We start from the raw sequence: 23,853 nt of genomic DNA on the forward strand, positions 1-23,853 counted from the left end.
TCCGAGGTTCTGGAGAACCTGACCCGGCCCGCTGCGGTTTGACTTGAGACAGAATCCAAACCAGAACCGATGATCTGAAATGCAGAGAGAAAGGTTCTGCAACGCTAATGGATTAAAACTGACGTGAGAATGTGGGTCAGAACCAGAACCCGTCTGTTCATCAGAACCCCGGAGGAGCGGGTTTCATTAAACCGGGTTCTATCAGAACCAGCAGGAGCTGATCTCTCCTGGTTTCTGGCAGCCAATGAACCGCTGTGGTTCTGACCCAGTGGACCGGATTTAGAATCCTGACGGCGCTGATCCAAGCTGGACCCATCAGAACAATGTTCCGTCTGTCTGACAAACAGCCGGGTCCTGCTGCGGTTCTGACAGATGTTCAGCAGTAAATCCTGCCGGTTGGGAAATGTGTTTACAGCTGCTGGTACCGGTCCACTGGGCCAGGCGGTCCCAGTGGACCGGGCCTGTGGTTCTGTGGTTCTGTGGTTCTGTGGTTCTGTGGGCCCGTCTCCCAGAGGCCTTCTGGTGTTTCATCAGAACCGCTCACAGTTCCTGCTGGCAGCTGCTTCAGGGTCCAATCTTCCAGCTGGAGGTTCTGATCCGGTTCTGATCCGGTTCTGATCCGGTCCGCCGTCTCTCAGCCTTCATTCAGCTCCTCCATACCTGAGCGGTGACGGGTCATGAACGTTACGGGCCCAGACAGAACCGGGCCTCAACCCAACAGAACCGGCATGTTGGGTTAGAGCGGAAACTTTGACCGGTTCTGCTCGTCCAACATCAGGTCCAAATATCCAGAACCAACGTCTAAACCCGGTAGACCTTTGAGGAGAACTGGACCTGGTACCTGACTGGACCCGCCGAACCAGAGAGGAACAGAACCTCTGGTCCACACAGGTAACGGATTCAGAGCAGGAGAACCCATAAGGTCCGGTTCCGGTCGTCACGGTACTGCAGAACCTTTAAAAAAACACATTTTAAAATATTATAACTGTGAAGAGATGTTTGTGGGCCGAGAAGGTTCTGAAGAACCCAGAACCTGCTGCTCGTGAGCTCTAACTACAGGAACATGGCTCAGTCCAGAAGGTTCTGAAGAACCCAGAACCCGAAGAACCCAGAACCTGCTGCTTATGAGACACGGACCGGGTCCGGTTAACACAGACTGACCAGAACCAGGCTGACCAGAGCGGTCGGGTCTAACTGGGTCTGGATTCTGTCTCCTGGTAGAACCCACGTTGGTTCTTCTCCTCAGAACCACGCTGTGAAACAGTCTGTTACATGAGATAACTGAGGTTCTGGTCCAGAACAGAGGTTCTGGAGGTACTGCAGGAATCTGGTGTTCTGATCCGAGAGCTTCCTGTGGTTCACCGCAGACATGAAGCAAGAGCAGAACTCTGCAGCAGGGACCAGAACCACGACCCAGACTGTAAATCAGCCTCTTGTTGTTGTCGTCCAGGGGCGGGTCCAGTCGGGTCGGGTCGGGTCGGGAGTGGGAGGGGGGCAGAACCTTCCTGACAAACACACAATAAGAGCCCAGAACACCGAGACGCCATCAGAACCAGGACCGACCCGCTGCAGCCAGAGTGGACCAGGATGTGGATGTTTGTGGTCCTCCTCAGCCTGCTGGATCAGAACCAGGCTGCTCCTGTAAGAATGGACCTTAGGAGGGTTTGTCTGAGTCGGATCAGTGAGTCGGATCAGTGAGTCGGATCAGTGACCCGTGTTTGTGTTTGAACAGCTCCCAGGAAAACATGGAGAACTTCAGCTGGTTCTGCAGGGACAGCTGGCCCAAACCGCGGTGAGTCTTTCAACACACCAGGTTCTGCAGAACCGGTTCTGGTTGCTTGTGTCTGGTTCTGATCGGACCTCTGAGGACCGAGTCTCACCATCTGAAATCCAAACCGTGTCCACAGAGTGAATGAACAGAACCAGAACAGCAGGTTCTGAAAGATCCGTTTGGGTCCTGAAGTTCTGATCAGAACCAGGAGAATCTTCACATTAACACTGCTGATGGTTTCCTGTGTCTGCAGGTCACTGCCACTCCTGCTGTTCCTCAGCAGAAGACCTCCTCTTCCTCCTCCTCCTCCTCTTCCTCTTCATCCTCAGACTCCTCTGAGTCCAGCCAGAGGTTCACGGTAAGAACCGAGCCGGTAAGAACCGAGCCGACACCAGCTCAGTCCAGTTCTGATTCAGATCAATCAAGTCCCGCTGCTCCGCTCTAAAGACGAGCGGGATTGGTAGACTACATTACCCATGATGCTCAGCACCATCCAGGACTTCCTGTTTGCAGCGGCTCTGAAATGAATAAAACGAGCCGATAAAAACACGTTTTTATTTTATTATCTTTATTTTATCTATTTTATTTCTCTTTATTTCATTCGTCTTTATTCATTTTTATATTATTAGTATTTATGTTATGTTATTTCTCTTTATTTTATTCCTCTTTATTTTATTGATTTTTATTTCATTTATTTTTATTTTATTCTTTTTTCATCTTTATTTTATTCTTCCTTATGTTATTGGTCTTTATTTTATTAATCTTTATTTCATTGATGTTTATTTCATTTATTTTTATTTAATTCTTCTATTTTTTATTCCTCTTTATTGTAACTATCTTTGCTTTATGTGTTCAGACATGTTGACAGACGGAACGGTGCTGCTGAAGTAAAGAGACATAATCTGTCCTGAAGGCCACAGATGGTTTATTCTTGTAACTTTCTCACTCATCTGTTGGAACCCGGTTAACATGTGAGGAACGAGTCTCTGAAAACTGAACCCAGTTTTCATTACAGCGCCCCCACCTGACCAGAAAAATAGTGCAAACCTGTCCTCTGGGACAATCATCTGCTAATCCAGCAACAATCTATTTAAAAAAAAAAGGTTCCCTAAGAACCCTACATCTGCATGAGAACCCTATGTCTGCGTTATAGACAGAACCTGTAAAGAGCCAAAGCTAGTAGTTATACTGATGATAATAAAGGTCTTTATTTAACCCTGACCAGCAGTGGGCTGCCACTAGGCGGCGCTGTGGGACCCATCTGGGCTCAGGCTGTTGCTCAGGAACCCAGAGTGGCATTCTGTGGATTATCTGTTATTACAGAACCTAGAAATATCCGTTACTAAAGAGGATGAGCTGCTGCATCCGGCCCAACAGAAACATAACAAACATAAACAGCAATAAAATCTAAATGAAGAACAATAGCATCTAACCACAGGAGGATGAACAAAGATCTACGGTTTAACTGGGATGTCTCACTGCTAGCAGTAAATGTTGACTGTTTTCCAGATGTTCCAACTGCTGAAGGACCAGCAGCAGCTGGAGAACACGGTACCACACACACTCACACCCAGCCAGCTGTGTCCCTGCTGTGACGTCCTGGTTTAGTCATGATGATGATGTCATTTCCTGCAGGCGGGGGAGCAGCTGGACTCCCAGGAGGTGAGCAAAGTTTAGCTGGAGGCTGTGAGGAGGTCACCTGACCCTCACCGTGTCTCTGTGTCAGAGCTCAGAGTTCCTGCTGCCGCCCAGCAACACCAGCAGCACCGCCCTGCCAGGCGGAGGACACGCCCACGACATGGAGGACCAACACAAGGTGAGGTCATCAACGTCACATGACTCCACGCCATCCCTTCATCCAATCAGACATCAGCTCTCCAACCAGAACGCTTGTTCTCTGACTCCAACCAAACCCTTTAACCACAACCCACCCATCCAACATGGCTCCTTGTATTAATGTCTAACTCCACCCATCCAACATGGCTCCTTCTATTAATGTCTAACTCCACCCATCCAACATGGCTCCTTCTATTAATGTCTAACTCCACCCATCCAACATGGCTCCTTCTATTAATGTCTAACTCCACCCATCCAACATGGCTCCTTCTATTAATGTCTAGCTCCGCTCATCCAACATGGCTCCTTCTATTAATGTCTAACTCCACCCATCCAACATGGATCCTTCTATTAATGTCTAACTCCACCCATCCAACATGGCTCCTTCTATTAATGTCTAGCTCCGCTCATCCAACATGGCTCCTTCTATTAATGTCTAACTCCACCCATCCAACATGGCTCCTTCTATTAATGTCTAACTCCACCCATCCAACATGGATCCTTCTATTAATGTCTAACTCCGCCCATCTAACATGACCCCTCCCCTCCATTTATGACCCCGCCCCTTTAAATAGACTCCACCCCTCCATCTTTGATCCACCCAGACTCCTCTCTTCTAGCTCCGCCCATCTAACATGACTCCTCCCCTCCATTTCTGACCCCGCCCCTTTAAATACACTCCATCCCTCCATCTTTGATCCACCCAGACTCCTCCCTTCTGGCTCCGCCCATCTAACGTGACTCCTCCTCCCTGTCTTGTGTCCCCGCCCCTCAGGCCACTCTGCAGACCTTGCACCACCTTCAGGACCCAAACAGAGACGCTCTCCAATCACATGTGGTGGGCGGAGACTTTGTTGAAGGGGGCGTGTCTACAGACACTGTGGGCGGAGCCACATCGAGGCTAGCAGATGGAGACGACAGCGAGGCCAAGGAGGAAGAGAGGAACGGACTTCAGCATCTGACAGACGACAGCAGGGAGGGAGAGGATGGGATGTCCTTTCATCTTCCTGGTTTCCATGGTGACGAGGCGGGGCTAGAGCTGGCATTGTAGAGTGGACCCCGCGCTGTGAAGCTTTCTATAAACAGCTGGTTCCTTATGCAGCTGTGTGTGTTACTGAGCTCATATTATTAACAGATAATCCTCTGTTTAATCTGTTGGTTCAATAAAAACATTTTAAATCCATGAAACAAAGTGAAGCTTCCTGAAGTTTCCCTGCATTTATTTTCAGAAACTGTTTTTAACTTTAAATGATGAGGCCCCCATGTGGACAATAAATATATAAATACAGTAAAAAATAATTACTGTAAACCAACAGAACTCTGACTCCTGTGGTCAACGTACAGAATTTTACTATATTACTATTATTATTACTTGAAGACGTTCTTGGACGCCAACATGACTGCAGCTGGACTTGTTCTGCTCCACACCTGAATCCAGAGACACCTGCAGAACCTTTCTCCATGTTTACCTGCTGAGCTCCTTCCTGTCCACCAGGGGGAGCCAGAGGACCAAAGTCCTCGGTGGTTTTCTCTGACCGGTTCTGGTCCAGAACTCCCAGCAGGAAGCTGTGGTTTCTGAGCTGCAGAGGTTCCACCAACACTCCTGGTGTCTGCAGAGCTGAAACCAGAACCGGTATCACTCAGACGCTGATTCAGCTCCAGGTGGAACCAGAACCACGTGACGGGGCCATAAACGGGCCCCTGGCTGACGTCTGCTGGTTCTGTAATCAGTCCAGGCTCTGGTGGCAGCAGACGGTAAACAGGTTCCTCACCATGTTCTGGTTCCTGAATGTTGAACCAGGTTCCTCACCAGGTTCTGGTTCCTTAATGTTGAACCGGGTTCCTCGCCAGGTTCTGGTTCCTTAATGTTGAACCGGGTTCCTCACCAGGTTCTGGCTGTTGAACCAGGTTCCTCGCCAGGTTCTGGTTCCTTAATGTTGAACCGGGTTCCTCGCCAGGTTCTGGTTCCTTAATGTTGAACCTGGTTCCTCGCCAGGTTCTGGTTCCTGAATGTTGAACCGGGTTCCTCGCCAGGTTCTGGTTCCTTAATGTTGAACCAGGTTCTGCTGCCAGGTTCTGGTTCCTGAATGTTGAACCCAGTTCATCACCAGGTTCTGGTTCCTGAATATTGAACCGGGTTCCTCACCAGGTTCTGGCTGTTGAACCAGGTTCTGCTGCCAGGTTCTGGTTCCTGAATGTTGAACCGGGTTCCTCGCCAGGTTCTGGTTCCTGAATGTTGAACCGGGTTCCTCACCAGGTTCTGGCTGCTGAACCAGGTTCTGCTTCCAGGTTCTGGTTCCTGAATGTTGAACTGGGTTCCTCACCAGGTTCTGGTTCTGCTTTCATTTCATGATCTCCATCCCTGCTCCACCACACCTGAACCAGAAAAGGTTCTGGTTCCTGAACGTTGAACCCAGTTCATCACCAGGTTCTGGTTCCTGAACGTTGAACTGGGTTCCTCACCAGGTTCTGGTTCCTTAATGTTGAACCAGGTTCCTCACCAGGTTCTGGTTCCTGAACGCTGAACTGGGTCCATGTTCTCTACGTTCTTAGTCTTAGTGAGGACTTCAGAACCGGGTCCATGTTCTCTACGTTCTTAGTCTTAGTGAGGAGTTCAGAACCGGGTCCATGTTCTTTACGTTCTTAGTCTTGTTTTTATTCAGATAAAGAACCTTTTGTCTCATCCTGCATTGATTTCTTCTATTTGCTCAGAGTGCAGTGGATTCCAGAATAAAGTAACTTTGCAGGACAGTTCCAGGATAAAGTCAGCAGTGATTTCAGAGTACAGAAATTAAGATGTAAACAGAGTGGTGGCCTAGTGGTTAGAGCAGCTTGCACTCAGAGAAGGATGCAAGTCCCCGGTTTGATCCCCGTGCCTGCACTCTGGGTCCCTGAGCAAGACCCTTAACCCCAGAACGCTTCCCGGGGGCCGCACATGGCAGCCCACTGCTCCCCAAGGGGATGGGTTAAAAGCAGAGAACACATTTAGTTGTAATGTATGTTTCAATGACAATAAAGATGATATTATTATATTATTATTACTTGAAGACGTTTTTTGACTCCAACATGACCGCAGCTGGACTTGTTCTGCTCCACACCTGAATCCAGAGACACCTGCAGAACCTTTCTGTGTTTACCTGCTGAGCTCCTTCCTGTCCACCAGGGGGAGCCAGAGGACCAAAGACCTGGGAAGGGTGGGGCAGACGCCTTTATGGCGGGTTGAGCTGTGCGTCTTTGTTCTGAGGGTCGTTTCAGAAAAAACAGCTGATCTACCTTTAGTAGAAAGCTGCTGCTCTGAGTAGTTCTTCCTTCCTTTTGTCATTCTCAGCATTTCTGATTTCAGAACAGATGATATCAGTCATGTAACTAAACACAGCGCCCCATCAACCATTTGTAAAAAATTAAAAAGCCAGTCCACAAGCATCCTCCTTCACATTATTTATTGACTGTATCTAAAAAATCCAATATATGTTTAATTCTGATGAAAATATAAAATATTACAATGCAACATACAATGATTTAAATTGTATTGTGTATACTTGGTCATCAAATCAGTGTCAGTTAACTCTGTCAGCCAGGTTGCCTGTAGGGATTTTTAATGTCCAGCAGGTGTCAGTATTCAGTGACACAGTATCAATACAGTTTGGCAATGTGTTGAAACGCTTCATGACGCCTCATCGACCATCACTACCTGACACCCACACTGAAAGATTTCCTACTAAAATGTATGCTCCACTATTATAATGACTGAAAATGAGTCTAGGAGTCTTAAACCAGATTAACAAGGATGTCCTTTAAACATTAATATAACCTGTGAAGGTACTAGAACCCGATCAAACCACAGAATAAAGACCAACTTATCATGCAGTACAGAACTAATATACTAACAGTACTAGTATTTAACATCTTAGGAATGTTAAACTCATAAGAGTCATGTTTTATGGCTCTGGCCCACAACCAGGAGGATAAATGCAGACTCAGCAGTTTTATTGGATTAGAAAGCAGAAGAATTTAACAGAACGGGAACTTTAGGTCAATCTCCTCACGGACGTAGAGAGTGGGAACACGGTCCTTCACGCTACAGATGGAACAAGAAGGTGGTGGGGGGGGGGCAGGAGCGGTAATCAGCTGATGTAGATAGACAGACAGACAGACAGAGAGAGAAATAGACAGACAGACAGACAGACAGAGAGAAATAGATAGATAGAGAGAGAAATAGATAGACAGACAGACAGACAGACAGATAGATAGACAGAGAGAGAGAGAAATAGATAGATAGACAGACAGACAGATAGATAGATAGATAGATAGATAGAGAGAAATAGATAGATAGATAGAGAGAAATAGATAGATAGACAGACAGACAGAGAGAAATAGATAGACAGACAGACAGACAGATAGACAGAGAGAAATAGATAGACAGACAGACAGACAGACAGATAGATAGATAGATAGATAGATAGATAGATAGATAGATAGATAGATAGATAGATAGATAGATAGATAGATAGACAGATAGATAGATAGATAGATAGATAGATAGATAGATAGATAGATGATGTGGTGGACGGACGGACGGACGGACGGACGGACGGACGGACGGACGGACAGACAGACAGCAGCACTATTTACAGGAAAAAACTCACTTTTCTCCATATTTAATTTATAACCTGAAAAAGAGCTAAAGTTTTCCTGAATACTCAAAATTATAGGGAGGGAAGAAGTAGGATCAGTTACATATAACAACAAATCATCTGCGTATAATGACAGTTTGTGTTTGATTGTATTACGGGTTATTCCTCTGAATAAGGGAGAAGATCGACGAGTTCCGCGTCCGAGAGCAAAATAATCAGAGAAAGTGTCATTAATGTGAACAGAAGCTTTAGGGAAGAGTAAAGAAGACGAATCCATGAAATAAATGGATCACCAAATCCAAATCTCTTCAAAACAGCAAACCAGTACTCCCACTCCACCTTGTGGAATGCTTTTTCAGCATCAAGAGATACAACTATGTCTGGAAGATCAGCCGAATGTTTAGAATAAATTAGATTAAAAAGTGTGCGAGTGTTAAAAAACAACTGACGCCCCTTTATGAAGCCATTTTGCTCCTCAGAAATAATCAAGAGAAGTACATTCTTCAAACGAGAAGCAATTATTTTTGCCAAGACTTTAACATTAAGCAATGATAAAGGTCCGTAGGACCCACACAGAGTTGGGTCTTTGTCTTTTTTATGAAGGAGAGCTATAGTGTTGGTGGTTAGCAAATTAGCAAACTCAGCATCATCAAAGTTTGGAGCATATAAATTCACCAACACAACCTTTCTCTGCATTAGAGTACCAGCAACTATCAAGTATCTACCATCTATATCAGCTGTAACATTACTGGGGGAAAATTTAACTCTGTTACTAATTAAAATTACAACTCCCCTTGCCTTAGAATTAAAATCTGAATGAAAGATTTGCCCCACCCAAGGGCAGCGTAGTCTGTGGTGATCTTTAATTCTAAGATGGGTCTCCTGTAGAAACACTATAGAACATTTCAGACGTTTCAAGTGTGTAAAAACTTTAGACCTCTTCACAGGATTACCCATACCTCTAATATTCCAACTAATAAATCTAAGAGATGTGCCTGATCCAGCTGTATAGGGATCTAAACTGTTATTAACCATTTGAATAAAAGAAAGTAATGAAAAATATTAGTGAGCTGAGACAGGACTCCCTCCCCAATGCCCCCCCCCCCCCAACACAAAAACACCCAAAGTCCCCATATAAACACAGAACAATGGAGACAGCAGTTATCACACAGCAAAAAAGGCTGCCCACGCTAAAGTGAAGACAACACAGAGACGGTGCAGAGCAAAGACAAAGTAAAAGACCTGCCAACTACCTGCCAGCTACCTGCCAACTACCTGCCAACTACCTGCCAACTACCTGCCAACTACCTGCCAACTTCACATCCAGTCAAGAACATGTGCAAAAACAAAACAAAAAAAAAACGGAAGTGTAATCCAGGGTGACAAAAATATAAATATATTTCTGCCTTATCAACATAAATATTACAAAGGTCATTAGTGTTTGAACATCAAAGCAAATATTAATCCACAGTAATATTAACAATAGTCCAGCAATAGAATATTCCATATAAAAGTAATATAAAAGTAATGATGTTCACCCAGAAATTAAGGATTGGACGTATTCTTTGGCTTCATCCGCTGAGATGAAGTCCTTCTCAGCACCTTTGAAAGTAAAGCGGAGACGCGCTGGATGGATTAGTCCATAACGAGCACCATCTATGCTGAAGTTGTCTCCTGACCTCGTTAAACGCAGCCTGAGCCCGGCAACCTGGCAGTGTGATCCGGGATCACGGAGAGCGTCATACCTCTGAGTTTAATCTGACGGAGCTCTGTTGCACGGCGTAAAATGTCAGCACAGTCGCTGTAATAATGAAGCCTACACACGATGGCTCGTGGTCGTTCATTTGGCTGAGGCTGTGGCGGTCCGATCCAAAAGCGGCTCCTGTTCCAAAGCCAACGCTTCCTTCATCCAGGCAGATACTGCAGAGGTGTCACACGTGTCGGGGCCTCGGGAACTCCCACTATCCTGATGTTGTTACGCGTGTCCTCACATTTATTTTCAAGCTTGGCAACGTTAGCAGTCAGGCTACTGATTGTTGCTTTCATCACAGAAATGTCATCGGAACATTGGGATAATTTTCCTCTCCTCCCATGGTGCACTTGAGCTCAGCTAATGTAGCATCAGTAGCTGCTTTATTATTCATCAGCTGTGTTTTCACGGTTTGTAGATCGAGCTGGATAGTTGACAAAGAATCCCAGAGCGTCTCCTGCAACTGCTTTTTTATTATCTCAGCGATGTCATTAGCTCTAATTTAAGGGCAGCAACATCGGGCTAGCCTGCGCCGCGGTCCAAGCTAGCGGTCCAAGCTAGCGGTCCAAGCTAGCGGTCCAAGCTAGCGGTCCAAGCTAGCGGTCCAAGCTAGCGGCTCACCTGAAGGCAGGGCTGCAGTCTGTAAACTAGGCCTCAGCTGCGTCTGGATAGTATTACGTGATTTTACATTTTTCCTGACATCCTGACATGATCCAAAGTTACAGTTCTTAACAAAAAGTGTTGAGAAGTAAAAATTACACAAAAATATGACTAAAAAGCGCAGATAAATAACAATATTAATCAAAATTGGCAGGAGCTCCCAAATGCACGTGTTACTCCATTAAAAGCTCACCAGCACACCAACTTATCTTTCTATCACCTTGTTAGAAATCCTGGTCCAGTTAGTTCCAACACGATGTATGCAGCTTTCAATTCAATTCAATTCAATTCAATTTTATTTATATAGCGCCAAATCATGAAACATGTCATCTCAAGGCACTTTACAAAGTCAAGATCAATCATATTATACAGATTGGGTCAGATTATACAGATTGGTCAAAAATGTCCTATATGTCCTTTCAATCCTTAACTATCCTGTCTGAAATAACCACCATCTTTTTAAATTACTACCTCACCTGAGGGCCTTAAATAAAACTAGCTTCCAATTCTGGTCTCACCTTTTCCATCTTAGACAGCAGCTGCTCACGCTAATAGAATCAGATTTATCTGCATTATGTTGCCCTCTGCTCTTCTATTTTATCTAACATTTACTGATATATATAAAACACTATTCTCTCCCCTTTTGGAATCAAAACTTGTTTTGTTACAAAAACATCAGAGAAAAGTAGAAATTCATCAAAGGGAGTCAAAGCAACTGCAAATGCTAATCTTTGGTGAAGGAGGAAAAACACTTCCTCGTATCCTGAATCTGAATTAAAACATTATTCAAGTTTATCATGCCTGATATCTTCAAGAAGTCCCTCAAAGGTTGCATAAAATTAATATAAACAGTGACAATGACAACTGCAGCCTGATAGTCTCTGTCACACGCAGCAGTTTGACTTTGTGAGGATTCTCTATTAGTGACCAGAGTAAATACCAGATGTTCTTGCAGAACCTTCTGGCAATTTACAATTTATCTGTACTGACCGTAAATGTTGATGAAGATGTCTAACTCAGCGGCCTGAAGGCAGATCTCAGCATTGAGAGAAACCAACACCAGGTTTACATACTGAGTCAGGATGGTGTTTCTGGGATAAGGAAATGTCTGTAAAACATCTGTTATAACCTGAATAAAAACACCTGGTAATATAACGAAACATCTGTTATAACCTGAATAAAAACACCTGGTAATATAACGAAACATCTGTTATAACCTGAATAAAAACACCTGGTAATATAACAAAACATCTGTTATAACCTGAATAAAAACACCTGGTAATATAACGAAACATCCGTTATAACCTGAATAAAAACACCTGGTAATATAACGAAATATCTGTTATAACCTGAATAAAGATACCTGGTAATATAACGAAACATCTGTTATAACCTGATTAAAAACACCTGGTAATATAACGAAACATCTGTTATAACCTGAATAAAAACACCTGGTAATATAACGAAACATCTGTTATAACCTGAATAAAAACACCTGGTAATATAACGAAACATCTGTTATAACCTGAATAAAAACACCTGGTAATATAACGAAACATCTGTTATAACCTGAATAAAGATACCTGGTAATATAACGAAACATCTGTTATAACCTGATTAAAAACACCTGGTAATATAACGAACCATCTGTTATAACCTGAATAAAAACACCTGGTAATATAACGAAACATCTGTTATAACCTGAATAAAAACACCTGGTAATATAACGAAACATCCGTTATAACCTGAATAAAAACACCTGGTAATATAACGAAACATCTGTTATAACCTGAATAAAAACACCTGGTAATATAACGAACCATCTGTTATAACCTGAATAAAAACACCTGGTAATATAACGAAACATCTGTTATAACCTGAATAAAAACACCTGGTAATATAACGAAACATCTGTTATAACCTGAATAAAAACACCTGGTAATATAACGAAACATCTGTTATAACCTGAATAAAGATACCTGGTAATATAACGAAACATCTGTTATAACCTGATTAAAAACACCTGGTAATATAACGAACCATCTGTTATAACCTGGATAAAAACACCTGGTAATATAACGAAACATCTGTTATTACCTGAATAAAAACACCTGGTAATATAACGAAACATCTGTTATAACCTGAATAAAAATACCTGGTAATGTAACGAAACATCTGTTATAACCTGAATAAAGATACCTGGTAATATAACGAAACATCTATTATAACCTGATTAAAAACACCTGGTAATATAACGAACCATCTGTTATAACCTGAATAAAAATACCTGGTAATGTAACGAAACATCTATTATAACCTGAATAAAGATACCTGGTAATATAACGAAACATCTGTTATAACCTGAATGAAGATACCTGGTAATATAACGAAACATCTGTTATAACCTGAATAAAAATACCTGGTAATGTAACGAAACATCTGTTATAACCTGAATAAAGATACCTGGTAATATAACGAACCATCTGTTATAACCTGAATAAAAACACCTGGTAATATAACGAAACATCTGTTATAACCTGAATAAAAACACCTGGTAATATAACGAAACATCCGTTATAACCTGAATAAAAACACCTGGTAATATAACGAAACATCTATTATAACCTGATTAAAAACACCTGGTAATATAACGAACCATCTGTTATAACCTGAATAAAATTACCTGGTAATGTAACGAAACATCTGTTATAACCTGAATAAAGATACCTGGTAATATAACGAAACATCTGTTATAACCTGAATAAAAACACCTGGTAATATAACGAACCATCTGTTATAACCTGAATAAAGATACCTGGTAATATAACGAAACATCTATTATAACCTGAATAAAGATACCTGGTAATATAACGAAACATCTGTTATAACCTGATTAAAAACACCTGGTAATATAACGAAACATCTGTTATAACCTGGATAAAAACACCTGGTAATATAACGAAACATCTGTTATAACCTGAATAAAAACACCTGGTAATATAACGAAACATCTGTTATAACCTGAATAAAAATACCTGGTAATATAACGAAACATCTGTTATAACCTGAATAAAAACACCTGGTAATATAACGAAACATCTGTTATAACCTGAATAAAAACACCTGGTAATATAACGAAACATCTGTTATAACCTGAATAAAAATACCTGGTAATATAACGAAACATCTGTTATAACCTGGATAAAAACACCTGGTAATATAACGAAACATCTGTTATAACCTGAATAAAAACACCTGGTAATATAACGAAACATCTGTTATAACCTGAATAAAAACACCTGGTAATATAACGAAACATCTGTTATAACCTGAATAAAAACACCTGGTAATATAACGAAACATCTGTTATAACCTGAATAAAAATACCTGGTAATATAACGAAACATCTGTTATAACCTGAATAAAGATACCTGGTAATATAACGAAACATCTGTTATAACCTGAATAAAAACACCTGGTAATATAACGAAACATCTGTTATAACCTGAATAAAAACACCTGGTAATATAACGAAACATCTGTTATAACCTGAATAAAAACACCTGGTAATATAACGAAACATCTGTTATAACCTGAATAAAAACACCTGGTAATATAACGAAACATCTGTTATAACCTGAATAAAGATACCTGGTAATATAACGAAACATCTGTTATAACCTGAATAAAAATACCTGGTAATATAACGAAACATCTGTTATAACCTGGATAAAAATACCTGGTAATATAACGAAACATCTGTTATAACCTGAATAAAGATACCTGGTAATATAACGAAACATCTGTTATAACCTGAATAAAAATACCTGGTAATATAACGAAACATCTGTTATAACCTGAATAAAGATACCTGGTAATATAACGAAACATCTGTTATAACCTGAATAAAAATACCTGGTAATATAACGAAACATCTGTTATAACCTGAATAAAAACACCTGGTAATATAACGAAACATCTGTTATAACCTGAATAAAGATACCTGGTAATATAGCGAAACATCTGTTATAACCTAAATAAAAACACCTGGTAATGTAACGAAACATCTGTTATAACCTGAATAAAGATACCTGCTAATATAACGAAACATCTATTATAACCTGAATAAAAACACCTGGTAATATAACGAAACATCTGTTATAACCTGAATAAAAACACCTGGTAATATAACGAAACATCTGTTATAACCTGAATAAAGATACCTGGTAATATAACGAAACATCTGTTATAACCTGAATAAAAATACCTGGTAATATAACGAAACATCTGTTATAACCTGAATAAAGATACCTGGTAATATAACGAAACATCTGTTATAACCTGAATAAAAATACCTGGTAATATAACGAAACATCTGTTATAACCTGAATAAAAACACCTGGTAATATAACGAAACATCTGTTATAACCTGAATAAAAATACCTGGTAATATAACGAAACATCTGTTATAACCTGAATAAAAACACCTGGTAATATAACGAACCATCTGTTATAACCTGAATAAAAACACCTGGTAATATAACGAAACATCTGTTATAACCTGAATAAAGATACCTGCTAATATAACGAAACATCTATTATAACCTGAATAAAAACACCTGGTAATATAACGAAACATCTGTTATAACCTGGATAAAAATACCTGGTAATATAACGAAACATCTGTTATAACCTGAATAAAAATACCTGGTAATATAACGAAACATCTGTTATAACCTGAATAAAGATACCTGGTAATATAACGAAACATCTGTTATAACCTGAATAAAAACACCTGGTAATATAACGAAACATCTGTTATAACCTGGATAAAAATACCTGGTAATATAACGAAACATCTGTTATAACCTGAATAAAGATACCTGGTAATATAACGAAACATCTGTTATAACCTGAATAAAAATACCTGGTAATATAACGAAACATCTGTTATAACCTGGATAAAAATACCTGGTAATATAACGAAACATCTGTTATAACCTGAATAAAGATACCTGGTAATATAACGAAACATCTGTTATAACCTGAATAAAAATACCTGGTAATATAACGAAACATCTGTTATAACCTGAATAAAGATACCTGGTAATATAACGAAACATCTGTATAACCTAATAAATACCTGTAATATAAGAAAATCTGTTATAACCTGGTAACCTGGTAATATAACGAAACATCTGTTATAACCTGAATAAAAACACCTGGTAATATAACGAAACATCTGTTATAACCTGAATAAAGATACCTGGTAATATAACGAAACATCTGTTATAACCTGAATAAAAATACCTGGTAATATAACGAAACATCTGTTATAACCTGAATAAAAACACCTGGTAATATAACGAAACATCTGTTATAACCTGGATAAAAATACCTGGTAATATAACGAAACATCTGTTATAACCTGAATAAAGATACCTGGTAATATAACGAAACATCTGTTATAACCTGAATAAAAATACCTGGTAATATAACGAAACATCTGTTATAACCTGGATAAAAATACCTGGTAATATAACGAAACATCTGTTATAACCTGAATAAAGATACCTGGTAATATAACGAAACATCTGTTATAACCTTAATAAAAATACCTGGTAATATAACGAAACATCTGTTATAACCTGAATAAAGATACCTGGTAATATAACGAAACATCTGTTATAACCTGAATAAAAATACCTGGTAATATAACGAAACATCTGTTATAACCTGAATAAAAACACCTGGTAATATAACGAAACATCTGTTATAACCTGAATAAAAACACCTGGTAATGTAACGAAACATCTGTTATAACCTGAATAAAAACACCTGGTAATATAACGAAACATCTGTTATAACCTGAATAAAAACACCTGGTAATATAACGAAACATCTGTTATAACCTGAATAAAAACACCTGGTAATATAACGAAACATCTGTTATAACCTGAATAAAAACACCTGGTAATATAACGAAACATCCGTTATAACCTGAATAAAAACACCTGGTAATATAACGAAACATCTGTTATAACCTGAATAAAAACACCTGGTAATATAACGAAACATCTGTTATAACCTGAATAAAAACACCTGGTAATATAACGAAACATCTGTTATAACCTGAATAAAAATACCTGGTAATATAACGAAACATCTGTTATAACCTGAATAAAAACACCTGGTAATATAACGAAACATCTGTTATAACCTGAATAAAAACACCTGGTAATATAACGAAACATCTATTATAACCTGAATAAAAACACCTGGTAATATAACGAAACATCTGTTATAACCTGAATAAAAACACCTGGTAATATAACGAAACATCTGTTATAACCTGAATAAAAACACCTGGTAATATAACGAAACATCTGTTATAACCTGAATAAAAACACCTGGTAATATAACGAAACATCTGTTATAACCTGAATAAAAATACCTGGTAATATAACGAAACATCTGTTATAACCTGAATAAAAACACCTGGTAATATAACGAAACATCTGTTATAACCTGAATAAAAATACCTGGTAATATAACGAAACATCTGTTATAACCTGAATAAATAATAATAAACTCCAAAGTGGAAATTATCACTTATGGATTAAACTCATAAATCACAGTATTTTGTTTAAAAACAGAGCACATCTGTGAATTCCAGAGTGAGTCCCTACGTTGTAAAACTGGAAGGCCCACTAATAGTAACCCCCCCCCCAGCTCTAGATTTATGACTGCACTAGTTAACCCAGAGAGGCCATCCAGCAGTGACCCTACATGTAAGTGGAGCACGTGAAAGTGTTCCCACCCCAGTGGATCTCCTGCTCATAGATGAGATGGCACAGCACCACCTGCTGGTTAACGATGGTCAATACGTTCCATGATGGAATCAAAAGTCACGTTTAAAAGGAACTTATCAGTGACATAACATAACACGGACGCGCCCCGGAAAACAAAACTTGCCAAATCCGGTTGGGAGAAGGGCGAAAACATGGTTTCCACCAACAAAAGCCTTCAGAGCCGTTCTCTAATGTTCTTTTAATGAAACAATATCAGGTAGATTGGACAACACGGAAGTAATAGCAGCATCAATGCTAACGCTTGCTTCCTCGATGCGAGCCGCCATTGCTATCAAAACAGTCTCACGTCATGGTCGCGTCTCCACTACGTCACATCTATGAAACTCCAGCCCTGCGTCCTGATTGGCCAGACCATAAAATGGTTGTAGAAATCACTCTCTATGGGCGAGGTCCCAGATGGATGTGAGTGAAGTTAGGCGGAGCGACATACAGCTGGCTAGGGTCAGGTTAACACCTTTTAACACTACTTCTCTAAATAATTCACCCAGATTGGACCGATTTATTTTAGGATCCACACCTGTGTGTTTGATCCATTCTTCTGCGGCCTGATTTATGTGTTTCTTCAGTTGCTGTTGTGAATCCCAGTCAAACTTAGGAAGCTCTGCTGAAGGAAACTGCTGTGTAACTGCATCTTCCAAGGAAGAAATTACTGAGGACAATAAAGTTTCATCTGGCATCTGGAACGTTTGAGCCTCATTTTCAATAACAGCGGCAGCAGAAGCAGACACACAACATCCTAAAATGGCTCTACAATCACCCAGGACCAGTTTTGTTTTGTAACAAGAGCATCTGCATTTTGGTGGGACTATGAGAATGTGTTTGCATATGATGAATACTTTGGGATCCGTACTTTAATTTTCCCCCAATACTGTCTGTTACTGCTAATTTCTGCTGCTCTGCAATATCAGTATCTATAGTAAAATGATGCAAATATTATCATTTGTCATACATTCCTCAACATCAGCTGCTGCATTTGAGGATAACTCCAAAACTGACTAATGACTGGATGCAGTGTTAACAAAATCTATTAAATCAGCAGCATTGTTCTTTTGCCAAACACAATTAAGCTCCATTTTACCTTTTAACCTTTAACGTTTAACCTTTAGCTCTGCTGACTCGTTTTCCCAGAGCTACAATCAGCAGAAGCTGTTAGTGGACTGTTTCCTGCTGTCTGTTAATCAGCTAGATTTAAGTGTGGTAAATTATATCCATATATACATTATCGTCTTTATTGTCATTGTATGTTTCAATGACAATAAAGACGATATTACTATTACTATATTATTACTATTATTATTACAGCACCACTTGATTTAGCCAGAATTGTCTAAATTAAAGCCAATGGAGAATAAAAATCTTTTCTTTTCGGGTCGACCCAGTGGTGCTGTAAACGATTACTCCTTCATGCCCAAATTCAAAAGGCTCTTCCACTTACTGTCAAATCCGGGTCACGGCACCAAATTGTAGATATTAATGCCAGTCTTACCCCGGCTTAAGATTTGGCAGTAGAGGAAAAACAATTGATCAGAGGCAAAACAATTAAAATATGCATATTTAATTCATCAGGAATTCCCAATAGAGACAGAGTTTACATTACCATTTCGTTATATTCAGTACAAGCTATGACATCCTGGCTCATGGTGATGTAAAAGATTTCTGTCATTCACTTCTCTGAACACATCTTTTAAAGGACTGTGTGGTTCAGAGGGGGTGCTCTCAGATTTGGAGCTGTCTGTTTCTCAAACAAAGAGGCAGTTCTTCTCGGTCAGGGATCAATAAATTACCTATCGTAGCTATAAACCGAGGCTGCATGTTTACTTTGTCCTCAAAGGGAGATACAGACAAAAACCATGCATTCCTCAGTTCTTCCATACCAATACTTGATTAATATACAACTAAGATATTTATTTTCCTCAACAGAACCATTGACCTGGTCACTAAAGTGCTTTATAATTAAAAACAATACAAGTTCATTGATTATTCTCATAAAAACATTCATTTATTCTCTTTCATTAACAGAACAACAGGAAAAAACAACAAATATTTTTTAACAAACAGAAACATCTAATTGTCACATTTAACTAAAATAAGACATTTTGTCACATTTAACAAAAATAAGACATTTTGTCACATTTGACAAAAATAAGACAGTTTGTTACATTTGACAAAAATCAGACATTTTGTCACATTTAACGAAAATCAGACATTTATTACAGCTTGTGTTGAGTTTTGGACAAAAAACATCCAGTTTATAACGAGAAGACTCTAATCATGTGACTCGCTGCTCCACCAATCAGAGAACAGGAACATTCTGCTGTCTGGACCAGGAAGTGACCATACTAGGACGTGTGGTCCTGAGGCGGGTCACCCTGGGCGGGTGGATAGACGAAGTGTTGACCGCTCTGGTAGGACAGCGTTACAGCAGCCACTAGAGGCTGTAGGTGGTATTACATCCTGACGGACCTGAGTCCATCGGTTTCTACTCTGGTTTAAACCGATAACAACGAGGAAAACAATAAAATCAAACCAGAAACATGAAACACATACAGAACGGTTCCAGGTCCACGTTCCCCGGCCTTTCTCCGGACCGGAACCGTAAAAAAAGACCCGTAAACCCAAACCAGCAACAGCTAGATAAAGAACCACAACAGGTCCAAACAATGGAAACCATTCACCCACACAGAAAACACACACACACACTAGTTCCTCCTCAGCCTGACACTATGCTGCATGGAATCATGGGAAATGTAGGATCCACAGTGGGCTCTTTTATTCTCACTCCCTTCTACAGCCTCCGCCTCCCGGTCCACAATAAACACCGTTACTGAGTAACACGACCGGCGCCTGACCCACTGGGCTCGGCTTAATAAGTAATCTGGGCCTCCTGGTGCCAGACCAGCAGCACTGACATCCTGGAGAGGTTGCACAGTCCCCTGGGCTGGTGATGGTTCCTGAGGAACCTGGAGGAACCTCAGGAGGAGAACCAGAAACCAGCTTCTTGATGGTGAACCTCTGTCTGAACTGAGGATTCAGTCTGTTTCTAAGATATTTCAGTAAACACGATCTACAGAACCGTGGAGATCATATGGACTGGAGCTGGGAGTGAGAATAAATCTATTATCTACCTACCTACCTGTCTACCTACCTACCTGTCTACCTGTCTACCTACCTACCTACCTACCTACCTATCTACCTACCTACCTGTCTACCTACCTACCTACCTACCTACCTGTCTACCTACCTGTCTACCTACCTACCTACCTGTGTACGTACCTACCTGTCTACCTACCTACCTGTCTACGTACCTACCTACCTGCCTACCTGTCTACGTACCTACCTGTCCACCTACCTGTCTATGTACCTTCCTGTCCAGCTTTCTGGATTCTGAATGGTTTTGACACCTGTGATGACGTCATGAACCACCTGACCTCTCGGTTGAACCTCAGCAGGTTCACCTTCTCTCTCGACTTCCTCGTTGAAACCTCTTCCTGTTTGTCCGGACCCAGGTACTTTAGCTCTACCTGTGGAGGTTCCCAGTTCTCGATGGAACCAGTAGAACCAGAGGCGACTGGACTTTGTTTTTCTCCTGGACAGTTTTAAGTTAAGAACTGATACCTGACTGGCTAACCTGATACCTGACTGGCTAACCTAACACCTGACTGGCTAACCTGATACCTGACTGGCTAACCTAACACCTGACTGGCTAACCTAACACCTGACTGGCTAACCTGATACCTGACTAGCTAACCTGATACCTGACTGGCTAACCTGATACCTGACTGGCTAACCTGATACCTGACTGGCTAACCTGATACCTGACTGGCTAACCTGATACCTTACTGGCTAACCTGACACCTGACTGGCTAACCTGACCCCTGCCTACCTGACTAACCCTAACTTACCTGCTGTCAGGACTCTAACTGACCCTACCTAACACCTACACCTGGGCTCTCATGGAGCGGGGCCACACCTGGTTCCCAAATGGACCCTGGGTCTCTGCAGACCTGGATCTGAAGCAACATCTCTGCTGAGAGGAACGTTCTTGGTTTGTCCGCTTCACACCGGAGCGTCCTTCAGCAGGTGAGACTGGTGAGGGGGCGGGGCCTTCTTCTCAGGTGAGCTGGTTTTAAGTGGGAGGAGCTTCGTGAAGGTTGCCTTGTTTCTGTAGGACATCCAGGCAAAGATGGCCACCAGGAGGAGGACCACAAACAGGGAGACACACCTGCAAGCAGGAACACTGTTACTACCTGATCACATGACACCTGACCAATCAGGAGACAGATCAGCAGCTGTTCAGCCAATCAGAGCTTCTCGGGGGGAACAAAAGCCCGGACAGCCACTGTGTTCTGAACACAGAACATCTGAGTGGAGCAGCTGTTCTTCGTTAGAGAACCGACCAATCAGAGACGTGGATGGACCCACCGACTCTCTGATTGGTGGGAACCATCAGAGAACCACTGCTGCCACAGTTCTGACAGGTCCATGTGGGCCCGGTCCAGGAGGTCTGGTTCAAACATGAAGGATTTGTGATTGGCTGAAGATCCGATGCGTTAAGGCGAGGGAAACTTACGCGGCGCTGAGTCCGATCCACAGGGTGGCAGGAGGACCTACAGGAGGAGGACAACGACCGTCAGAGGGAAGGAGGCCATGAGGAGAAGCTCTGACTTCATCAGAACGCTGAGCTTACCTGTTGTTGTTGTGGTCATCAGCGCCGTGGTGGTGGTGGTGTTTCTGGTCAAACAGACGGTGTTGGTGTACGTAGAACATGGAACCAGGGTTTCCTGAGAGGAAGCTGGAGGACAAAGAAGTCACCATGAAGCTAGAAACCATCTGGAGGCCCAGAGAACACCAGAACCAAGAACCAGACGGTCCAGGTTTCACTCTAGTAACGGTTCTGGAGACACAGCCACAGGTTGATGGTTCTATCTCTAGGAGGTCCAGCTGAAGGATGTCCCCCCATGATCAATGATAAAGTGGTCCTGGTCTCAGAACCAGAACCAGGGGTCCAATGGTTCTGCTGGCAGCAGCAGGTGTTCTTACCTGAACAGTCGGTGCATGGAGAGCATTTGAGTCCTGTTTGAGTTCCTGGTCCCATGGAGCAGTTCCTGGTCACGTAGTAGCCTGGTGGTCACAGCAAGGAGCCTTCATCACCACCTTCATCTTCATCACCACCTTCATCATCCTCATCATCATCACCTCATTCACCATGATTATCACCATCATCACCAACTTCATCTTCATCAGCAGCAGCTTAGTCACCTTCATCATCACCTTCACCATCATCACCAACTTCATCTTCATCAGCATCTTCGTCATCATCACCTCATTCACCATGATTATCACCATCAGCATCAGCAGCAGCTTCATCACCTTCACCATCATCACCACCTTCGTCATCATCAGCAACTTCATCATCGTCATCTGTAGCTTCATCACCTTCACCATCATCATCATCTTCATCATGTGTCTTACCATCTGGACACGTCGGACATATTGCTCTCGGTAGCTGAGCAGACGTCGGGTCCACCATCATCAGCAGGGCACAGGTAACGCTCACCTGGAGACAGGAACACGTCGACAATTAAGAAGAAGAAGAAGAAGAACCCAGCCTGTTAGATCCAGCTGGTTAGAAGCCTGGAGAACCAACTGGCTAGAACCAGTCAGTCAGAACCAGCCAGTCAGAACCTGTCAGTCAGAACCAGCTTGTCAGAACCAGCTTGTCAGAACCAGCCAGTCAGAACCAGCCTGTCAGAACCAGCCAGTCAGAACCAGCCTGTCAGAACCAGCCAGTCAGAACCAGTCAGTCAGAACCAGTCAGTCAGAACCTGTCAGTCAGAACCAGCCAGTCAGAACCAGTCAGTCAGAACCAGTCAGTCAGAACCTGTCAGTCAGAACCAGCTTGTCAGAACCAGCCAGTCAGAACCAGTCAGTCAGAACCCGTCAGTCAGAACCAGCTTGTCAGAACCAGCCAGTCAGAACCAGCTTGTCAGAACCAGTCAGTCAGAACCTGTCAGTCAGAACCAGCTTGTCAGAACCAGCCAGTCAGAACCAGTCAGTCAGAACCAGTCAGTCAGAACCCGTCAGTCAGAACCAGCTTGTCAGAACCAGCCAGTCAGAACCAGTCAGTCAGAACCAGCTTGTCAGAACCAGCCAGTCAGAACCAGTCAGTCAGAACCAGTCAGTCAGAACTCGTCAGTCAGAACCAGCCTGTCAGAACCAGCCAGTCAGAACCAGTCAGTCAGAACCAGTCAGTCAGAACCAGCCAGTCAGAACCAGTCAGTCAGAACCAGTCAGTCAGAACCCGTCAGTCAGAACCAGCTTGTCAGAACC

General features: G+C 41.9%; 1 protein-coding gene across 1 annotated transcript; it reads left to right on the forward strand.

Moving 5' to 3' along the window:
- The first annotated feature begins 1,285 nt into the window (after positions 1-1,285).
- LOC110368236 (osteocalcin 2) lies at positions 1,286-4,799 on the forward strand. The gene is made up of 7 exons (XM_036131145.1): positions 1,286-1,641; positions 1,733-1,792; positions 2,025-2,129; positions 3,281-3,322; positions 3,407-3,433; positions 3,498-3,587; positions 4,383-4,799. The coding sequence occupies exons 1-7, from the start codon at positions 1,588-1,590 to the stop codon at positions 4,656-4,658; spliced, it is 654 nt and encodes a 217-aa protein (XP_035987038.1). The 5' UTR covers positions 1,286-1,587; the 3' UTR covers positions 4,659-4,799.
- The last annotated feature ends 19,054 nt before the right edge of the window (positions 4,800-23,853 follow it).

Source organism: Fundulus heteroclitus, unplaced genomic scaffold (genome assembly GCF_011125445.2).
Source record: "Fundulus heteroclitus isolate FHET01 unplaced genomic scaffold, MU-UCD_Fhet_4.1 scaffold_41, whole genome shotgun sequence".
NCBI lineage: Eukaryota > Metazoa > Chordata > Actinopteri > Cyprinodontiformes > Fundulidae > Fundulus > Fundulus heteroclitus.